This window comes from Equus caballus, chromosome 18 (assembly GCF_041296265.1).
Source record: "Equus caballus isolate H_3958 breed thoroughbred chromosome 18, TB-T2T, whole genome shotgun sequence".
NCBI classification, from domain to species: domain Eukaryota; kingdom Metazoa; phylum Chordata; class Mammalia; order Perissodactyla; family Equidae; genus Equus; species Equus caballus.
In genome coordinates this window covers 72822501-72844311 of record NC_091701.1, presented here as the reverse complement: position 1 = coordinate 72844311, position 21811 = coordinate 72822501, and the positions used below count along the sequence as shown (strand labels likewise).

At 36.6% G+C, this 21811-nt stretch overlaps 1 protein-coding gene across 20 annotated transcripts in view; it reads right to left on the bottom strand.

Moving 5' to 3' along the window:
* Positions 1-21811, bottom strand: part of CCDC150 (coiled-coil domain containing 150) — a 74185-nt gene that overhangs the window by 26307 nt on the left and 26067 nt on the right. For 8 of the 20 annotated variants that reach the window (XR_011428597.1, XR_011428596.1, XM_070242086.1 and 5 more), the window contains exons 8-16: positions 20867-20910; positions 19573-19665; positions 17662-17769; positions 14933-15057; positions 14501-14678; positions 14044-14121; positions 13879-13947; positions 3727-3837; positions 546-629 (exon numbers count right to left, since the gene is read on the bottom strand). Coding sequence is in view for 14 of the 20 variants with exons in the window: in XM_070242086.1 (XP_070098187.1) it covers positions 546-629; positions 3727-3837; positions 13879-13947; positions 14044-14121; positions 14501-14678; positions 14933-15057; positions 17662-17769; positions 19573-19665; positions 20867-20910 (890 nt within the window). In the remaining 6 variants the exon portion in view is untranslated. The remainder of the gene's footprint in view (positions 1-545; positions 630-3726; positions 3838-13878; positions 13948-14043; positions 14122-14500; positions 14679-14932; positions 15058-17661; positions 17770-19572; positions 19666-20866; positions 20911-21811) is intronic. The other 12 variants (XR_011428599.1, XR_011428595.1, XR_011428598.1 and 9 more) reach the window with 3 other exon arrangements.

The following is a 21811-nucleotide window of genomic DNA, read 5'->3' as shown; positions in this document are numbered from 1 at the left end:
GTAGCTAAGGCTGAGAACCACTGCTTTAGACTTCAGTGTTTCCACTGGACTTCGTTTAAAGCAGGCCTAGACAGATCAGTGGCAAGCTTTCTGCCCTGTGGGTTCTACAGGGACAAAACCCACAGGCAGTCAAAGAAGAGCATCATCCCATTCACTCAAGTCTATTCTATTGCTTTGAGTCCCAATTCCCAGGGTAATTTCTTTTTAGGAATGTCATAAAAATTCAGCAAAAAAAGAGAGCATAGGATCTCTACATTATCAGCAAATGACCATGCATAAAGTAATTATAATAAAGCTTCATATAGTCACAGAATGGGCTTTGGCTTCACAATGTCAGGTTTCACCATTATATTATATTATAGGTATATGAATAGAAGTCACCTAGATTTTAATGAGGCAACAAACTTAGGGAGGTTCAAAGATTTGTCCAAAGATACAGAATTAGTAAATGACGGAATTAGGTCCTCTCAAAATCCAGCAACATTTAGCTTGATAATTGGCATTAAAAAATTAGACAATAAAAATCAGAAAATGAAATCTCATACCTGGAGTTTTCCCTTTTCATAGGCCAGTTTATTTTTACTTTCAGTAATTTTCCCCAAGACCTTTTCCAACTGCTGTTGGGCAAGCTGACAGAGCAAACACAGGTATCAGTACCTCCACGCATAGAACGGAATAAGCATTTCCCTTTTTAAACAAGTATTTATACCCTTTCCATTTCTACAATAGCGAAACCAGGATCCATCTTTATTTGCTCCTGCTCCTCTTAGATAGCTGATCACAGCGCCAACACACGCCTGCAGGGAGACCGCTAATGGAGGCATCAGCGCCTCACGAGTCCTGCAGCCTGCTGTTCTCTGCTTATTAATTCTGTTTTTGGTGTATCGATTATTCCTTTGTAGTTGCAATCCAAGCCAGAGGTGGGGTGGTGGTATCAGTGGTTGCAGATATGCAGTTTGAGGATTATATAGTTCTTTAAGAACATTGGGGCTGCAAATGATCACAACTACTGAGACGGTAGGAGACATTTCAGTTACCGTAATAAAAGTCAGTAAAAAAAAATAATAAATCTCTGAAAAAACAAAAGAAACCTTTGTTGGAAAGTCCAACATTGTTTGATCAAGTACTCAACACAGCGTTATCTGGGACAAATGTTACTGAAGGCTCTATATTTCATGAAATTACATGTTTTATAATTCCGACAGCCTTACATAATGACAGCTATTTTTTTCATATGTCATTTTCCTCAGACTTTGTCAGATAAAGCAGTTTTCTTTTGATTAAGTTTGGGCCTTAGTGGTACTTCAGGAAGACTACTGGTGATTGAATATGGAAATTTTCACCTTCCATAATCAATTTCAGTGCTATGTCTTAACAGGAAATATTGGTATTTGCCATATGTTAAAATCATTTTTCACAAATCAATTGTGGGAATAATACACACACAAGCAGATGTGACTGAGAACACAACTTCTTAATCTCACAGGCCAACTAGCTGCACTGTGGATCATCTGCAGTAAATCTTGAGTTCAAAGTCTTACTAATGCTGGTAAATTTCCTATATTGACATAACCACTATTTCTGGTTTACATTTGCTTAATCTCTGAATAATAGGACAGGGAAACTTTTAAGCACTTAAAGCCAAAGAATTTAGACTTTTCTTTTATGTTCAACTTTAGGCAAGTTCATACAGTTGAAACCACACATGTAGGGATATTAATTTACCCAAGAGATACTCCTCACTACCTCCGACATAGCTACAACTATTCTTTAGCCATCATTTGTAGTGCACTTTAAGTATTGTGGATGTTTTCCCAAAAAAAGCAAAAACACATGCCAAACTAAATTATTATATAATAACATGGAACTCATTTTTTCCTCTGTTCAAAATATTTTTGTGATAGAATATGTTCTATAAGAGGGCGCATAGTCTGGAGCATTGTTTACTCCTTGGTAACTGCCTTGACTAGAAGAATTCGGCCATTTTAGACATTCTAGTTTTGATATAGGAAACCTATGGAAAAGCCATAAAAGTGATCAGTCCACAGAAACAGGTCAATTTCTAATCAACATAGTAATTATTTTGATATAAGTATGCATGGTGTGCTGTGGGAACCCAACCGTTAAGGGAGATCCCCTTGGCACTGAAGGCCATAGAGGTTAAGAACCTGCCCAGGTCTCACAGTAAATAAATGGAACCAAGGGTTGAAACCAGGTCTGAGTTCACATCTGTGGTGTGGCATACACAACACACACTATGTACATCTCTAAAAATCAATAAGAAGTTACACTAGAAGGTAGCTCTTACTGAGAATTTCAAGTGTTAACTCCCAAAGAACAAAAATACACTGCCAGCATTGAATGGCAATAGATTTAATGATACTGCTAAGACAAAAAAAAATCCTGAAATCTCGACTTCATTCGTCAAGACTCATACAACCAACTGAAACACTTCTAGGCAGCCTTGGTCAGAGAGCTTCTACCTCGAGACACAGAACTGCAAGCTGGAAGCGAGGTATGGGTGATCACTGGGAGAGCTTCATCAAGAGGTGTGGTGAGCAGGCAAGCATCAACACTGACCAAATCACTGGAGAGATCTGTCAGAGTCACTAACAGGGCTGCTCGCTGGCAGTGGGGGCATGAAAGAATCAGGCAGACTTAAATGTGGTCTTCCACAAGTGCCAAAACCAGGTGGGTGGGGAAGCCCAGCTGAGGCCTGGCCAACCAGCAAAGGACATGGATGAATCATTACTCTTGGGGGAGCAGGGCTGGTCTGAGAGTACCAGGAATTAATGTCAATGCACCTTGCTGCTCCAATAGAAACTTAAAGGCTTTTTTTCTGGGACAGTTCAGATACTAAGAATTCAATAAATGTTAGCTGTCTGCTACACGCTTTATGTGTATTAACTTAATCCCCAAACAACCTCCTAATAATAGTAGTATTATCCCCATTTTGGCAGATTAGGAAACTGAGGCTCAGAGAGGTTAAGGATCAAACCCAAAGTCACAGCCAAAATTGAAATCTAGGCAGTGTGGATCTAAAGCCATGAAAAGGTAAGAGGATTTAGATTTACTCTGTAGTTTTTCATAGTTGAAGTAATGAGCAGCTTATGACAGAGTTTGAAAGAATTTAGCTCAGATTTAGATAGACTCATATCAGGGCCTTCTTCGCAATTTTCAAAGATGATTTGCATGGTATAGAAGGAATAACTAATTCTTTTTCAAGTACTCAAAAGCACACAGGAAACTTATTAGCTGCTTAACACAAAGGTCATTTCTTTAAATCCTCTTCACTTAGAGAAGACGTGTTAAGAACTCTACCATTCATTTGTAACGCATTGACCTTATCAAATAGGTTTTAGAAACTGAACTTATTACGGATTGCCTAATGGGGGGAACTGTCAGAAAGGGGGAAAAATACAAGTTTCTTCCTCACAATTTATGGAAGAGGCAATATTCTAAAACATTAGAAATCTTTGTGCTTTTCAGCATTATAGATCATCTGTGTAGGCAGATGTTTAATAGCTGCCTTAAATACTTGTTTTCTTAAATCCTCTATTGTTTGAATACTGTATGGCTCTCTGCCATATTTAGCTTGAGTTATTTAAGACTTATAATAATTATTAAAACACAAACAAATGAAAAAAAACCATGTCCTGACTTCCCTTTTTTTTTTTAACTCATTAATCATTAATTTCTACTTTAGACTGACCTTTTTATACCCACCCCATGGTAATCAGAAGAGACTTGAAGTTCAAGGGAAGCCATTTGATCTGCCAGGTGCTTATTCTTTTGCTCCAGAGTTTGCAGGTTGTGAGTTAATGCATTTATGTGTACCTTTGAAAAACAAAAGGAGAACAGAAATTTATTTATGCCAGATCCAAAAATATTATCTTAATTTAAAAATGACATTTGTAACTGTAAAATAGAAGGTATCATATGAACATCTTCCCCTGCCTCTATTTGTGGGGATACAGTCTGATAGCTCTAGTATTTCAAAGACTTTTTTTCCTTTTCTTTTACATTTTTTCAGCTTTTCTCATTGTCTTCAGCAGGAGAGTTATTACAAATTAATAGTTCACATTTACTAGAAATGGAAGGCCTTCTGGTACTTGGTATTTATTTAAATATTAATTTAAGCTTATGAATACAGAAGCAAAAACCCTCCACAAAATATTAGCAAAATGAATACAGAAATATATAAAAAGGATAACAAATCAGGACTAAGTGAAGTTTATCCCATTAATACATAACTTGTTCAACATTCAAAATCAATTAATATAATTCACCACATCAAGAGACTACAGAAGAAAACCTATATGACCTTTTCAACAGATGAAGAAAAAGCATTTCACAAACTTCAACATGAATTCGTGATAAAAATTCAGCAATCTAGAAATGAAGAGGAACCATCACTAACTGATGAAATATATCTATAAAAAAACCTACAACTAATAAAGACTGCATGTTTCCCCCTAAGACTGAGAAAAAGGCAAGGATATCTACTTTCACCATTCCTATTCAACATCATACAAGAGGCCATAGCTAGTGCAATAAGGCAAGAAAAAGTAATAAAAGGCATAGAGATTGGAAAGGGAGAAATAAAACTGTCTCTACTTATAACAGACATTATTGTCTACTTAGGAAATCCCAAAGAATCTACAAAAAAGATACTAGAATAAGTGAGTTTAGTAAGTTTGAAGGATACAAGGCCAATTGTATTTCTACATACTAGCAACAAACAATTGGAAATTGATATTTCTTAAAAGTGTCATTTATAACACTACCAAAAATCCATAAAATTCTCAGATACAAATCTAAAAAAATATGTCCAATATCTGATATGCAGAAAACTACAAAATACTGACAAGATGAATCAAAAACCTAAACAAAATGAAGAGATATATCATGTTTTTTTTTTAGAAGATTCAATATTGCTAAGATGTGAATTGTCTCTAATCCCAATCAAAATTACGTGGAGTAATTTACCAAGGTTCACCCTTTGGTGGGGTCTGAACTGTGGGGATAGAAATTATGTCCTATAAGAAATACTACAGGGAGTTCTTCAGGCTTAAATAAAATGGCATTAGATAATACCTGGAAGCCACATAAAGAAATATAGGGTACTGGTAAAGCTAGCAGCATAGGTACATATAAAAGATATATAAATATATATTTTTTATTGTAACTCTCTGTTACCTATAAATCAAAAATAGATAGTAAAAGAAATAACAAGAGAATTAAACACACCAGAAATATCTACTTAACACAAAAGAAGGCAGTAATGGAGAAACAGTGGAACAAAAAGCATATAAGACATACAAAAAAACAGATAATAAAGTGATAGATGTAAATCTTACCTTATCAGTAATTGTGTTAAATATAAATGGATCAAACACTCTGGCTAAAAAGCAGAGATAGAACGAACTTTTAAAAAAATCCCACTGTATGCTGTTTATAAGAAACACACTTTAGGTCCAAAGACACAAAAGGGTTGAAAGTAAAAGAATGAAAAAAAGATATACCATGTGAACAGTAATCTGAAAAGAGCTAAAGTGGCTACACTAACATTAGACAAAACAGACATTAAGACAAAAATCTGTGAGATAAAGAAGGACATTATATATTGAAAAAAGGGTCAACTCATCAAGAAGATATAACATTTATAAATATATATGCATCTAACAACAGAGAACAAATGAAGTAAAAACAATGAAGCAAAAACTCACATAACTGAAAGGAGAAATAAACGATTCAACAACAATAGTTGGAGAATTCAATATCCCACTTTCAATAATGGACAGAACAGCAGACAGATCAGTGAGGAAACAGATGACTTCAACAACACCATAAAGTAACTGGAACAAACAGACATCTATAGAACACTCCTCCCAAGAACAGCAGAATACATATTTTCTCATGCGCACAGAAAGCATTCTCATTCTCCAGGATATACCATATATTGAGCCATAAAACAACTCTCAATAAATTTGAAAGGACTGAGATTATACAAAGTATGTTCTCCAACCACAATGGAATAAAATTAGAAATCAATAAAACAAGGAACTTTGAGAAATTCACATATATGGGGAAATTAAACAACACACTTCTAAATAACCAATAGGTCAAAGAGGAAATTACAAGGGAAATTAAAGAATACTTTGAGATGAACGAATATGAAAACATGACAAAATGCATGGTATACAGCTAAAGCAGTACTTAGAGGGAAATTTATAGCTGTAGACACATATTAAAAAAGAAGAAATCTCTCAAATCAATAATCTACGCTTCCATCCTAAAAAACTAAGAAAAGAAGAGAAAATTAAGCCCAAGGCAAGCAAAGGAAAAAAACTAATAAGGATTAGAGCAGAAATAAAATAGAGAATAGAAAAGAGAAAATCAGTAAAACCAAAAGTTGGTTCTTTGAAAAGATCAACAAAATTGACAAGCCATTAGCCATATTAACCAAGAAAAAAGAAAATTACTAAAATTAGAAATGAAAGAAGGGACATTATACTGAACTTGAATGGGGCTACTATGAACAATTATATGCCAATAAATTAGATAGCCTAGATGAAATGAAAAAATTCCTAGAAAGACCCAAACTACTGACACTGACTCAAAAAAAGTAGAAAATCTGAATGGAAGTGGAGCAAGTAGAAGACTGAATCAATAGTTATAATAATTAAACGTGAACAGAATAAAAAACTCCCCACACAAAAGAAACCTAGAACCAGATGGCTTCACTGGTGAATTCTACAAAATATTTCTTTTTTTTTAATTTAATTTTTTTTTTTTGAGGAAGATTAGCCCTGAGCTAACTGCTGCCAATCCTCCTCTTTCTGCTGAGGAAGACTGGCCCTGAGCTAACATCCATGCCCATCTTCCTCTACTTTATATGTGGGATGCCTACCACAGCATGGCATGCCAAGCGGTGCCACGTCTGCACCCAGGATCTGAACCAGTGAAGCCCGGGCCACCGAAGCGGAACATGCACACTTAACTGCTGTGACACCAGGCTGGCCCCCTGCAAAATATTTCAAGAAGAATCAGCACCAATCTCTCACAGATCTTCCCAAAAATAGAAGAGGGGAGAACACTTACCAAATCATTTTAAGAGGCCAATATTACCTTGATACCAAAACCAGACAAAGACATCACAAGAAAACTACAGGATATCCCTTATTAACATAGATTCAAAATTCCTCAACAAAATACTAGCAAGCCAAATTAAACAACATATAAAAAAAACACACCATGACTCAAGTGAAATTTATCCTAAAAATGAAAGCTTGGTTCAACATTTGAAATCAATCAATGTAATACACCATATTAACAGAATAAAGGACAAATCCACAAGATTATCTCAATAGACACAGAAAAAGCAGTAGACAAAATTCAACACACTTTCATGATAAAAATTCTCAACAATGGGGACCAGCCCAGTGGCACAGTGGTTAAGTTCACACACTCCGCTTCAGTAGCCTGGGGTTCGCTAGTTCAGATCCTGGGCATGCACCTACACACCACTCAACAAGCCATGCTGTGGCAGCATCCCACATACAAAACAGAGGGAGACTGGCACAAATGTTAGCTCAGTGACAATCTTCCTCAAGCAAAAAGAGGAAGATTGGCAACAAGTGTTAGCTCAGGGCCAACTTTCCTCACCAAAAAAAAAAATCTCAACAAAGTACGAATAGAAGGGAATTTCCTCATCCTGATAAAGGGCATTTATAAAAAGCCCACCGCTAACATCATACTCAATGGGGACAAACTGAAAGCTTTCCCTTTAAGATCAGGAACAAGACAAGGATGTCTGCTCTCACTGCTTCTATTCAACATTGCACTGGCGGTTCTAGACAAAGCAATTACACAAGAAAAAGGAAGAAAAAGGCAGCAAAATTGGAAAGGAAGAAATAAAACTATTTGAAGATGATACAATCTTCATATATATATATATATATATGAGATATATATATAGAGAGATAATATATAAGATGTCGCATTGTTAAGATTTCAATACTTCCCAAATTGATCTACAAATTCAATACAAACTCTATCAAAATTCCAGCTGCTCTTTCCTACAGAAAAAAAGGAAAAGCTGATCCTAAAATTCATATAGAAATATGAGGATGCAGAATAGCCAGAACAATCTTGAAAAGAAGACAAAGTTGTAGGATTCACACATCTCGATTTCAAAACTTACTACAAAGCTACAGTAGTCAAGACTGTGTGGTACTGGCATAAGGACAGTCACAGAGATCAATGCAACAGAATTCAGAGTCCAGAAATAAACCCATACATCTATGGTTAACTGGGTCTTGACAAAGGAGACAAGACTACTCAGTGGAAAGAACAGTCTTTCAACAAATGGTGTTGGGATAATAACGAAGGCAAAACAATGAAGTTGAATCTCTACTTCATACCATATATAAAATTAACTCAAAATGGATCAAATACCTAAATATAACATGTAAAACTATAAAATTATTAGAATAAAAAATAGCTATAAATCTTTGTGACCTTGGATTGGGCAATGGTTTCTCAGATGTGACACTGAAAGCATGGGTGACCAAAGAAAAAATAAACTGGATTTATTAAAAACTAAAAATTTAAGGCCAGCCAGTGGTGTAATAGTTAACTTCATGCTCTCTGCTTCGGCAACCTGGGGTTCAGGTGTTCAGAGCCCAGGCATGGAGCTACACACTGCTCATCAAATGATGCTGTGGCAGGGGCCAGCCCCGTGGCCGAGTGGTTGAGTTTGGTGCTCTGCTTCGGCGGCCCAGGGTTTCACTGGTTTGGATCCTGGGTGCGGACCTAGCACTGCTCATCAGGCCATGCTGAGGCGGCATCCCACGTGCCACAACTAGAAGGACCCACAACTAAAATACACAACTACGTACTGGGGGGGCTTTAGGGAGAAGGAGGAAAAATTAAAAATTAAAAAAAAGAATCATGCTGTGGCAGTGTCCCATATACAAAATAGAGGAAGACTGGCACAGGTGTTAGCTCAGGGGCAATCTTCCTCAAGCAAAAAGAGGAAGATTGGCAACAGATGTTAGTTCAGGGACAATCTTCCTCACCAATAAATAAACAAATAAATAAACAAACATTTAAAACAGAGAACCCACGGAATGGGAGAAAAATACCTGCAAGTCACATATCTGATAAGGATCTACTATCCAGAATATATAAAGCTCTCTTACAACTCAACAATTAAAAGACAAATAACCCAGTTTAAAAATGAGTAAAGGATCTGAATAGACATTTCTCCAAAGAAGACATACAAATGGCCAACAAGCACATGCAAAAATGCTCAGCATCATTAGTTATTTGGGAAATTGAAATCAAAACCACAATGAGGTACTACTTTCACACCTACTAACGTAGCTATTATCAAAAAATGAAAAATAACGTGTTGGTGAAGATGTGGAGAAGCTGGAACCCTTGTAAATTGTCGGTGGGAATGGAAAGGGGTTCAGCACTGTGGAAAAGTCTGGTGGTTCCTCAGAAAGCTAAACATAAAATTACCATATGACCCAGCAATTCCACTCCTAGGTATATGTCCCAAAGAACTGAAAACAGGTACTTACAAATACACATACACACATGTTTATAGCAGCACTAACCACAGCGGCCAAAAGAAGGAAACAGTGCAAATGTGCATCAGTAGATGAACAGATAAATTGTGGTATATACATCTACCTATGCATTTATTTACATATATCTCTATACACACAGGCACGCACAATGAATATACTCAGCCAAAAAAAGGAAGGAAGTACTGATGCATACCACATGGATGAACCTCACAAATGTTATGCTATGTGAGAGAAGCCAGACACAAAAGATCACATACTGGATGACTATATTTATATGAAATATCTAGAATAGGTAAATCCACAGAGATAGAATGCAGCTTGGTGGTTGTCAGGGGCTGGGGGAAGGAGGGAACGGGGAGTGACTGCTTAATGGGTATGGGGTTTCCTTTTGGGGTGATGGAAACTAGACAGAAGTAGTGGCTGCACAGCATTGTGAATGTACCAAATTCCACTGAATTGTTCACTTTAAAATGGTTGATTTTATATTATGTGAATTTTACCTCGATTAAAAAAAAACACAGTGAGATACTTCATACCCACTATGATGGGTATGATAACTATTTTTTAAAAGCAGACAATAACAAGAGTAGGTGAGGACATCGAGATATTGGAATCCTCATATAGTGCTGGTGGGATTGAACATCGGTGCAGCCATTTTGTCAAACAGTTCAGCAGTTTTTCAAAATGATAAACAGTTATCACACGACCCAGTAGTTTTACTCTTAGAGAACTGAAAACAAATGCTCACAAAACAATTGTACACAAATGTTCACAGCATTATTCTTAATAGCCAAAAAGTAGAAACAACCTGAATGTCTATCAACTGATGAATGGATGAATGAAGTGTGGTATATTCATACAACATAATATTATTCAGCCACAAAAAGGAATGAAGTACCAACATATACTACAATATGGATAAACCTTGAAAACATTACGCTAAGAAGCCAGACCCAAAAGGCCACATACTGTTTGATTCTATTTATATGAAATGTCCAGAATAGACAAATCCATTGAGACAGAAAGTAGAATAGTGGTTGCCAGGGGCTGGGGGCAGGGGTGAATGGGGAGTGACTGCTAATGGGTACTGGGTTTCTTTTTGGGGTGATTAAAAGGTTCTAGAATTAGATAGTGGTGATGTTTGCACAAACTTGTGAATATACTAAGAAACTCCTGAATTGTATATTTTAAGGAGGTAAATCTACAGTATATTAATTATTTCTCAATAATAAAAGGTAGTAGCACAATCAGACAATCCACCTAAAAATAAAATGAACCTTGAACTGTATCTGGTTTGATATCCAAAAATTAACTTGAAAAGGATCATAGAACTAATGTAAAACCTAAAACTAAAACTTCTAGAGGAGAACAAAGGAGCAAATCTTAGCGAACTTAGATTAGGCGAAAATTCCTTAGACATGATGCCAAAAGTATGATCCACAAAATTTTAAAAATCGACAAATTAGACTTCATTAAAATATAAAACTTCTGCTCTTGAAAGAGCATGAAAAGACAAGGCATAAAACAGAAGAAAGTATATGTAAAGCACATATAAGATTTATGTATATACAGATAGTAAGAATTTTTTTATATAAGAATTAATGTGAGACTTTTAAAATCTCTGAAAAAATCAATAATAAGAAAACAAACAGGGGCCAGCCCGGTGGCACAGTGGTTAAGTTCACATGTTCCTCTTCGGCAGCCCAGGGTTCAGCGGTTCAGATCCTGGATGTGGACATGGCACCACTTGGCACACCATGCTGTGGCAGGCATCCCACATATAAAGTAGAGGAAGATGGGCATGAATGTTAGCTCAGGGCCAGTCTTCCTCAGCAAAAAAGAGGAGGATTGGCAGCAGATGTTAGCTCAGGGCTAATCTTCCTCAAAAAAAAGTAAAAAGAAAACAAACAACTGAATTAATAATGGTTAAATAATGGTTAAAATATTTGAAGAGACATTTCAAGACGTGGATGGCAAATAAATAAATGAAAAGATGCTTGATATTATTAGTCATTGGAGAAATGCAAATTACAGCCACAATGATATACCACTACACACCAGTTAGAATGGCTGAAACTAAAGGAACCAACAATACCAAGTGCTGGTGAGAATGTAAAGAAACTGGAACTCTTATATATATATTACTGGTGGGAACACAAGATGCTTTGGAGAATCTTTCGGAAAACAGATCCCTTGGAAAATAGTTGAACAGTTTGTTACTATGTCAGAAATCCAACTCCTGATATTTACACCAGAGAAATAAAAAATATATATTCATATGTGAATATTTATACAGGCTTCATTCATAATTGCCCAAATCTGGAAACAACCCAAATGTCCTTCAATTGGCAAATGGGTAGAGAAACTGTGATACTGAAAAAACAAACAAAACAAAACAGAAACACGTTCACAAATAGAGGAAACAAACTCGTGGTTCCCAGAGGTAGGGAGGTAAAATGGGTGCAGGGGATTAAGAGATACAAGTTCCCAGTTATAAAATAAATAAATCAAGGGATGTAATGTAGAACATAGAGAATATTGTCAATAATATTATAATAACTTTGTATGCCGACAGGTGTTAACTACTTATCGTGGTAATCATTTCACAATGTATATAAATATTGTATCACTATGATGCACACCTGAAACTAATAGGATATTGTATGTCAATGATATTAAAAAAAGGGAACTGTGATATATCTATATAATTGAACACAAACTCCTGATACATACAACAACATGGATGAATCTCAAATGGCTTATGCTAAATAAAAGAAGCCAGACTTAAAATGCTACATATTGTGTGATTCCATTTACATGATATGCTGGAAAAGATATAACTACAGGGGCAGAAAAACAGATCAGTGGTTGCCAGGGGATGGGGGTAGAGGAAGAGGTTGATTACTAAGGAGCACAAGGGAACTAACTTTCCAGGGTGATAGAAATCTTCTATATTTCAATTGTGGTGGTGGTTACCTGATTGTATGTGTTTGTCAAAACTCACAGAAGTGCACACTAAAAAAAGGGCAAATTTCAGTACGTAAATTACAATCCAATAAAACTGACTTTAAAACAAACATAGCTTTACAATGAATACACATTTAAAAAATATCAAGTTAGACCAAAAAATGGGACCCTGTATAAGCATTATCATTTGGCCAACCAGAACCTCTCTACAGAGCAAGTATATGTCAGCCCCCTGAACATACACTCAGCCTACATTAACTCAAATGAAATCAGACAAGCAAAATAATAACTCTATGTTTTAATCACAGACACATATCATTTGCCTTAGCCATGTAACATTCACTAACATTTTTAAACAAAAAGCATTAATGAATTTAATGGTATCCACCAGTTTTCCAAATTTTAAAAAGCATATTTGAGGTCAAATTGACACCAGCAAAGTCCTTGCCACAGGAAATCAGCTTTATTTAAAGACGTTTAGGGTGGACTATTTTCAAATCTCTAGATGTGAATGACCAAACCACAGAAGGCACCTGCCAGCTCGGTGACCTGTATTTGAGCCCAGGCTGAGAAGTGAGCTCTTCTTCTCTCTCAGATCCTTACATTGACAGTTCACATGTATATGGTAATACGAATGCTATTTAGTTGAGCCAGAAGCCAAGGAACAGTCGCGGCTCGAAGACTCTGATACCTGTTGCTGGATTTGTTGTCTGGGACAGGCTAACACTCCCTGATGCTTGAGATATATTCTCTAGATGACAGTGGTACAGACTCTCTACTCTCTTCAAATTTTGAAATACAAACAGCAATGTTTTAAAGATTGTTCTTTGTTTTATTTTAATAAGGGTTGCTAGAGAAACACGTGGCCATTCTACCTTTTTAGAACCCAGAAAAGGTACCTGGCAAGTAAAGTGGCAGGTGCTAATAGGTACATAGGAACCCTAACTTAGCTTTGTTTTAAAAAAAACTGCATCAGCAGTCAGCAATCATCCCTCTGCCTCCCACAGGCGCATTAGCTCACTCTCACGGGACTTCCTGGCTGAACTGCAGTGGCGCCTAGGGCCAGGGGCAGTAGTGCCTCACTGGCCAACACCAGACGTTCAGACAAGCGAACGCTCCCCAGAAGCAGCCTACGCTGCAGTGACTTGAGCGCTCTGAACCGCACCCAGCTTCTCGGCTTCTCTATTCTCCCACATCCAGGTATTCAAGAAAAGGAGCTGTCTCCTCACTAAGATAAGCTGACACAGGAGGTAGTGACACAGAAGGAAATGAAATGTAGCGAAATAACAACAAATAAAATGTGGAATACCTTGTTTTGGGCTAATTCCTTTTCCAAACTGCATTTTTCTTGTGCTGTTTCTTTGTCTGTTTTATGAATCTGCCCAAGGAGGGGAAAAGAAGAAACGGGTCAATTTGAAAGCAGCTGACAGGCTCTATTATAGCAGACACACCCTGCACGTCAGTTAATACCTACACTGCAGAGACAGCACATCCTCTCAGAAAAGGGGCCACTCAGGGAGTCTCTGAGGCAGAGCAAACTTCGCAAACAGCCCTGAAATTAGAAAGACACGTCTGCATGTCAGACTCTGCTGGTTCCCTCCTAACTGAGAAGACAGGGCTGTTCCCCCTTAACCTACACTGTTCCACTCCTTCAGGGAAATCACTTTTTAAAATCTGACTCCTTACCTAACACGAGGATGTGTGAACTATTAGTTAACACTCACTAGTGCTGTATAAGGGTACACCATTTGGCACAGACTACTTCACATGCTCAAAGACATAGATTCGCCACCTAAAGATTTCTTTAATGGGCAACTCAGACAAACTGCATCTGGGTTGTATTTCTTTCCTTGTCTTTCGCATTTAAAACACAATTTTAAAACAAGATCACCACCCCAACCAGGAGGTAACATAAATCTTCCTCTATCTACCTCTCTCTGAAGTCTTTCTTTCTCCTCTAGCAGAGACGACTTCTCTTGCACGGATGCTTCCAATTCTCCTCGCAATCTTGCAATAGTTGATTCTAGCAGCTCTTTTTGCGTAGCTGTCCTCTTCTCAGCATCCTGTGCTTTCTGGATACATTGGTTGTGTTCAAGGATTAAATGGTCCCTGCAGGAAGAGAACAAGGAGGGAGGAAAGCTAAATGCGAGTTGTTCTTCAACAGAAGGACGAAATGTTCTTATAGAACCTATCTCCTGCCTGAGAGCAGTTAACCAAAACGTTCTAACAAAACTAGTTCCTTGAGGGCAGTCTTTATTTTTGTGGCTGACCCAGCAAATGCAGAACTAAACATTTTCATTAAAGATAAGAAATACACGTGCAAGAACAAAAGCTGCATGAGAAGTTGCATGCCATCTACTTACAGATGTGCTTGGAGCTGGGTTTTCTCATTCTGAACAGTCTGAAGCTCACTTGTGATACTGGCATGGGCTGCATCCAGCAGTAAGTTTTGTTCTTGAAACGTCTGTGTCATCATTTTCTGCTCTACCTGAGTATTATAAGTAATATTAAAAGATAAGATGCCAGAAAGTCATTTGACAGACTATCACTCAAAATAACTGATGAAAGATACTGAATTAGCTTACAAAAGACAAATTTTATTTATATAAATAGAACCTCTTTTTAACAGAATTTAACGCCCAGCTTTCTTTTTGTCCCCACCCTGACTTGACCACCATTCTATCATTTTATAGCTCTGCTGGTCACCAATCAAGATGCACAACAATTAGTTACTCAGATTGCTACAAAATTTACAAAACTCCTAACACGAACATATTTTTAGGTATAAAATTATATGAAGAATATTTTTGGTACTTTAAAATTTCACTATGAGACATACTTTATTTTAAAAAGTAAAACAATATCAATGCACAAAGTTAAAAGATCCCTCCACCTCTATCTCCCCTCACCTCTTCCAGACAAGCCCACCCGCCAGGATGATGATGTTTAAGAATCTGCGAGCACTCTTTTGAGAATATCTGAAATTGCACTCAGATACTGTTACAGCACAAGTACTACAACTGTTTTGCACAATTTATTTTCTCTGGCTCACCATTTTGGAATTATCAAAACATCACATTTTTTTATACACACTCCCTCTATCTTCCATTTATAAAGCTTTTGCAAATACAGTACATATTAATTACTTTTGTAAACATATTTTAAAACACTTTTAACCATATTTGATTGCAAGGCAAACATACACACCTTCATACTTGGTAAAATGGGATCTCACTTGTGTAACAGTCTGAAGTTTTAAAATGTTGTGACACTGTTACATATATAAGTCATATTATTCACTCTACTAAACTAAGTCCCATGAAAGTAAGAATTTTGTCTCGTTCACTTATTTAATCCTATCTAGATCTAGCATCATACCTGAATGGGGCAAACACTAAATGTTTGTTGAGTTAATGAAAGATAGTTATTGAGTACCTATTATGTGCAAAACATACTTAGTACTATGGGTAATAACAAAGATATACAAGGCACTGTCCTTGCTTCTAGGAAGTTCACAGTGTAACAAAGGAAGGAGCCATGCACATAATTACTACTATAGAATGCAGAACAGAGAGGCAACATAGCATAATGATTAAAAACACTGAGTCTGTGGGGCCCCCCAGTGGCGCAGCAGTTAAGTTCACAGGTTCTGCTTCTCGGCGGCCTGGGTTTCGCCGGTTTGGATCCCGGGTGTGGACATGGCACCGCTTGGCAGAAGCCATGCTGTGGTAGGCGTCCCACGTATAAAGCAGAGGAAGATGGACGCGGATGTTAGCTCAGGGCCAGTCTTCCTCAGAAAAAAGAGGAGGATTGGCAGTAGTTAGCTCAGGGCTAATCTTCCTCAAAAAAAAAAACACTGAGTCTGGAGTCAGACTTAGGTTTAAATCCGGCTCTACCACTTACTAGCTAAGTGATTTCAGGCAAGTTGGTTGATTTTGCTAAACCTCATTTTTGTTATCTATAAAATGAGGATAATAAATATCCCTTTACATAATGGCTGCTAGTATTAAAGGAGGTAACATATGTAAAATCCTTAGCATGCTTGGCATATAGTAAGTATGCTCAAAAAAAAGAGAGAGAGAGAGCTATTAATATTACAATCTGTTTAGTGTCCGAGGAGTAGAAGTTGAGAAAACTGATCCTTTCTGGTTGGAGTGATCAAGCTTCTTGACGAAAGTGAGAGTTAAAGAATGAGTAGAATTTCAAATAGTTGAAGTAAAGACTGTTCTCAGCAGAGGGAACAGCATAAGCAAAATGGGAAAGCACAAGTGTTTGAGGAAGAGGTCAGTACTTCAGGGTCAGTCATAAGTGTTCTCCATGATTCTACAAATAATGGCACAAGTAATTACTTTTCCTAAGTAATGATATTTGAGAAGAAACCATTAAGAAAGTAAAGCCATGGGCCGGCCCCGTGGCCGAGTGGTTGGGTTCGCACACTCCGCTTTGGTGGCCTGGAGTTTCGCTGGTTCGGATCCTGGGTGCAGACATGGCACTGCTCATCAAGCCACGTTAAGGCGGCGTCCCACGTGCCACAATGAGAAGGACCCACAACTAAAATTATACAACCATATACCAGGGTGCTTTGGGGAGAAAAAGGAAAAATAAAATCTTCTTTTTTTTTTTTTTTTTTAAAGATTGGCACCTGAGCTAACAACCGTTGCCAATCTTTTTTTTTTTTTCCTGCTTTATCTCCCCAAACCTCCCTGTACATAGTTGTATATCTTAGTTGCAGGTCCTTCTAGTTGTGGGATGTGGGACGCCACCTCAACGTGGCCTGACGAGCGGTGCCATGTCCATGACCAGGATCCAAACCCTGGGCCGCCGCAGCGGAGTGCATGAACTTAACCACTCAGCCACGGAGCCAGCCCCGGAAAAATAAAATCTTTAAAAACAAAAAAAGTAAAGCCAAATGACCCCTCTGATGAAAACTGAAAACCACTAATCAAAAAATAAAATAATTCAGTAAAATTTCTTGGAATTAATTGTTAAAATATTTTATTTATCCAGTTGGCCATTTACATTTCCTGATCTCTTAGACAAGGAGGCTTCCTACTGATTCTATCAGAAATTGACGAGTGTTAACAATGACTACCTGCAGAAGGGCTTGATGGTCAGCAATGATTCTGGCATTTTCCGTACTAGCAGTCTGCAGCATGCTGTTCAGCTCTGAACACTTTCTAGTCAGTTGGTCATTCAAAACCTAAGACAACATATGTAGTAAGTCATAAACCTCTCCAATAAATAATTATTTTTACTTATGGATCATTCTTTCTAACGATTACAGAGTATTTCACTATATATGAGAACCTAATGTATTTAACCTAATTGTTATTTCACTAATTTATAAAATACTTTCAAATATTTGGAGACAACACTCTGAATAATTTTATATTAAAAGGGGGAAATTTGTTGATTTGGTGGAGCAACTGCAGCACTTGGCAGTTTACTGACCCATTCTTCACAATTTTGAACACTGATCAATTAGAGCAAGACAGAACGGAATTTACAATCTAGATGCCCGGCCAATATTATAGAAATCCATTCCCTAAATTGGATAATGAGTATTCAGAATTGTTTAGCTGATAACAGAAAATATCTAAGCTCCTCCATCACCAATTACTGTATTTACAAAAGCAAAATATAGATTATTGTGCCATTTTACAAGATTAATCTTCCAAAATAAAACAAAATCTTTTCTGCAAACAGATCTATCATACTTGTAGTTAGTTTATAATTCTCTTGTCCTTTTGATATTTTGAAATTTGTATTCCTGTGGAAAATATTTATCTTAATTACCAGTTATTTTTGCCAAGTATATTTGGCAAGGATCTTACGTTTTAATGAACAAATTCTTCAAAGATGGGGCCAAATAACTCTGAAGGATCAATAGAAAACACACTCAAAAAAACAGTAAAAAGAAATGAAACATAAATGATAGATTATCTGGAAACTATCATAAGTGGTGTGTATAGTACAGTAGATAGGAACACATTCAGAGGCATCTTAAAGTTATAATTAGATTATAAACTATTCATCAAGGAATACCTGGGGGTGAGACAGAGGAGAACTCTTGCTCCTTGAAAAGAAATAGTTAATTTTCTTTGGAGCCAGATTGCCTGAGCTCAAATTCCAACTCTGTCACTTATTAGCTATGTTATTAAACCTCTCTGTATATCACTTTCTTATCTTTAAACTGGGAATAATAATAGTTTCTATAGTAGTATTAATTGCAAGGATTACAATTTGTTAATAACACCAGGTGCTTAGCATTGTACCTAGAAAGCAGAACGGGTTCAGTAAATGTTAACTACTATGAGTATAGTAAGGGTAGTAACAGTTATTGTTATTATTATTTTACAGAAGAACACATTTATTTTGTATTTTCTTTATCATAAACAGAGTACAGCTACTATGATCCTAACCTTGAAGTAATCAAATTGTACTAACAAAAAGTTCATTTAAGTGATCAATACTGTTTCATTGGGCCCTATGAGAAATAACTTGTTTGCCTGCATAGTTGATGGCTCTTCTTTATATACATGCATATTTATATAAAACATCAGCTAAATTTGAAAACTGCCATCCCACAGAAAATTACGCATAATCTAGCAAGGATTTATTAGATTCCTACTGTGCTATTTGCTATAGAAGATGCAAAGAAATATGAGACATACCCCTTGGCATTGAACTGCTTAGAAGTTCATGGGGGAAACAAAAGGTGTATATTTAATGAATAAATGAGAAAGTAAACAAAGGCAAAGTGTAAACTAGAGCATGATTTAGCAGCACATCTCGTATGCTTATGTGTCACAGGAATTTGGAGAGCAAAATGAGAAATGCAGTTAATTTGATAATGTTTCACAGAAGAAGTAAATCATATGGAAACAAAAAATAGGGATGATGGTGATGGTATGAATTTATATAATCAAGATTAATCCTGGTTCTTGGTTCTTTAATTGAACAAAATTAAACATCTAAAAACTAGAGAAATGGGAAGATTTACCTGTGCTTTTTCTGATGCTTCACGAAGGGATACTATTTCAGACCTCAAATATGCATTTTCTTCGTGTTCCTTATTGAAAGACATCCTCACATTCTATAGGAGAAAAAAAGAACTTCTCTAAGAGCTATAACATGTATCTCTATCAAAATACTTGCTCTGTATTTTGGACAGTACAAATTCAAGTTCTAATGATATACATAGATAAGTGTCTTATAAAGAATTTTTTATAATTTTGATATCTTCAACTTTCAAACTTCTTATTTATAAATTATTTATAAAAACTGTTTTTAAATATTTCTCATATTGGAATTCCAACTAGAAATAATTTGCCTAAAATCATAACCTATTTATCTAGTATCCTTATGTCAAGAAAGTTCTACTCTCCAAGATGAAATATTTGTTGGTTCATACTACATACACAGTTTTTCCTATTAACAGTAAGATCTTGTGATTTCAAAGAAACACATTCAAGGATCTTTTAAAGTTATAAGTAGGTGAAGATCTTTTCATCAAGGAGTGCCTGGGGGTGCAGCAGAAGAAAGTGCCTTTGCTCTGTGAAAAAAATAGCTAGTTCTCTTTGAGATGAGAAAAAGGTGATAGGGATGTGAGTTGTGGGCTGGGCTTTCCCTAACAGGTACTCAGTCAAATGGGGAAGGACCAAGTGTAAGTCCTCTCCACACAGAGAGAGAACCACTCTTCTCTTTTCCCAAGAGAAGCATCTCAAGAATGGTAAATCACATAACACAGGATGAGCGAGAATCCAGAAAACTTACCCTAAACAGAAGCTACACATTGAGATTGATTTAGACATGTATTAAGATATAAAGTAGCAATATTTCTTTATTTTTTATTATAGTAAAATATACATAACATAAAATTTACCATTCTTACAATTTTTAAGTATACAGTACACAAAAGTTTTCAGTGTTAAGTGCAGTGGCATTAAGTACATTCACATTGTTGTACAACCATCACCACCAAAAAGTAGTTAATATTTCTTACATTTCATAAAAAAGCTTCTTTATAACAATTAGTTTGCAATAGGCATAAAATGCAAATGTCTCATTATTTTTGCCAATTCACCCTTTTCAAACTATAACAACCTGCATGAAATGATTTATTTCCTAACATCCAGTTAACAACAGTTCTGAATATATAACTCATTTACACTGAAAATTTTTTGAAATAAAGATTTTAGGAGAATCAGAAGGCCAGTAAACCACCGTGAGTGAGGAAGCATTACTTAGTGAAGAGAGGAAAGAACACCGCTGTACTCCACAACCTCAAAACTTACCTTATTTTCTTCAACCAACTTGGAAATGAGGTCATCTCTAGAAACTAAAAACAAAAAGTCCACATAAGTATAATAACAACTTACTACAATTACACTGAAATCACATGGTATGTTTTTCCCTGAGAAGCTTTGATTTTTTTTTTTTTCAGTCTGTATTTTGCAGAAATAAGGAGAATGCATTTCTATCATATTTTCATAGACTGGAAACTAAGTCATGGAATTACCAAGAACTAGTCCCTAGTCATGTGCGATGGTAGATGAGGTCACATGTTACTCCACGCACAGATGATGATGAGCCTCTGAGGGATTTTAAGCCGAGCGGCACACAATCCAAAGCGTTTCCTTGGAGAGCTCACTCTAACAGGCTCGGCACAGACAGGGCGATCAGTTTAGCAGCTGCTGCAGTTACCCAAGTGAAAAACGACGAGAGTGGGCTCTAAGGTAAAGACAGTGGGGATGCAGAGGAAAAGCAGACTGGGGGAATAACGAACAGGGAGAACTGTCAGGACTTGGTGGCTGACTGACCGGTGGGGTAAAGGCCGTAAATGAGTCAAGGAAAATATCTAGTGTTCAGACAGGCAGTGGCGTGCACAGTGGACTCTTCAACTAAATAGGGAATACAGGGCAAGGAGCAGGTTTGGGGGAGAGAATGAGTAAGAACGATGGCAATACTTAAGTTTTCATCATGTGTTTTGAGGTATCTGCAAGGCATCCAAATATAGATGTTTAGTAGGCAGTAAGACACCATCTGGAGCTCAGGAGGATGATTTTGTGTAGAAAAAAAAGATCTGAAACAACTCAGAGGGTATATACAGTGAAAATAAAACCAAAGACAGAAATAGGGGAACAGTTTGGCATTGTATACAAGTAGCCAAAAGATGTAAACTTTTCTGAGAATAATGTTTTGGCTTCATAGAAAATTCATAAAGACTTTTTAGTTTTCTT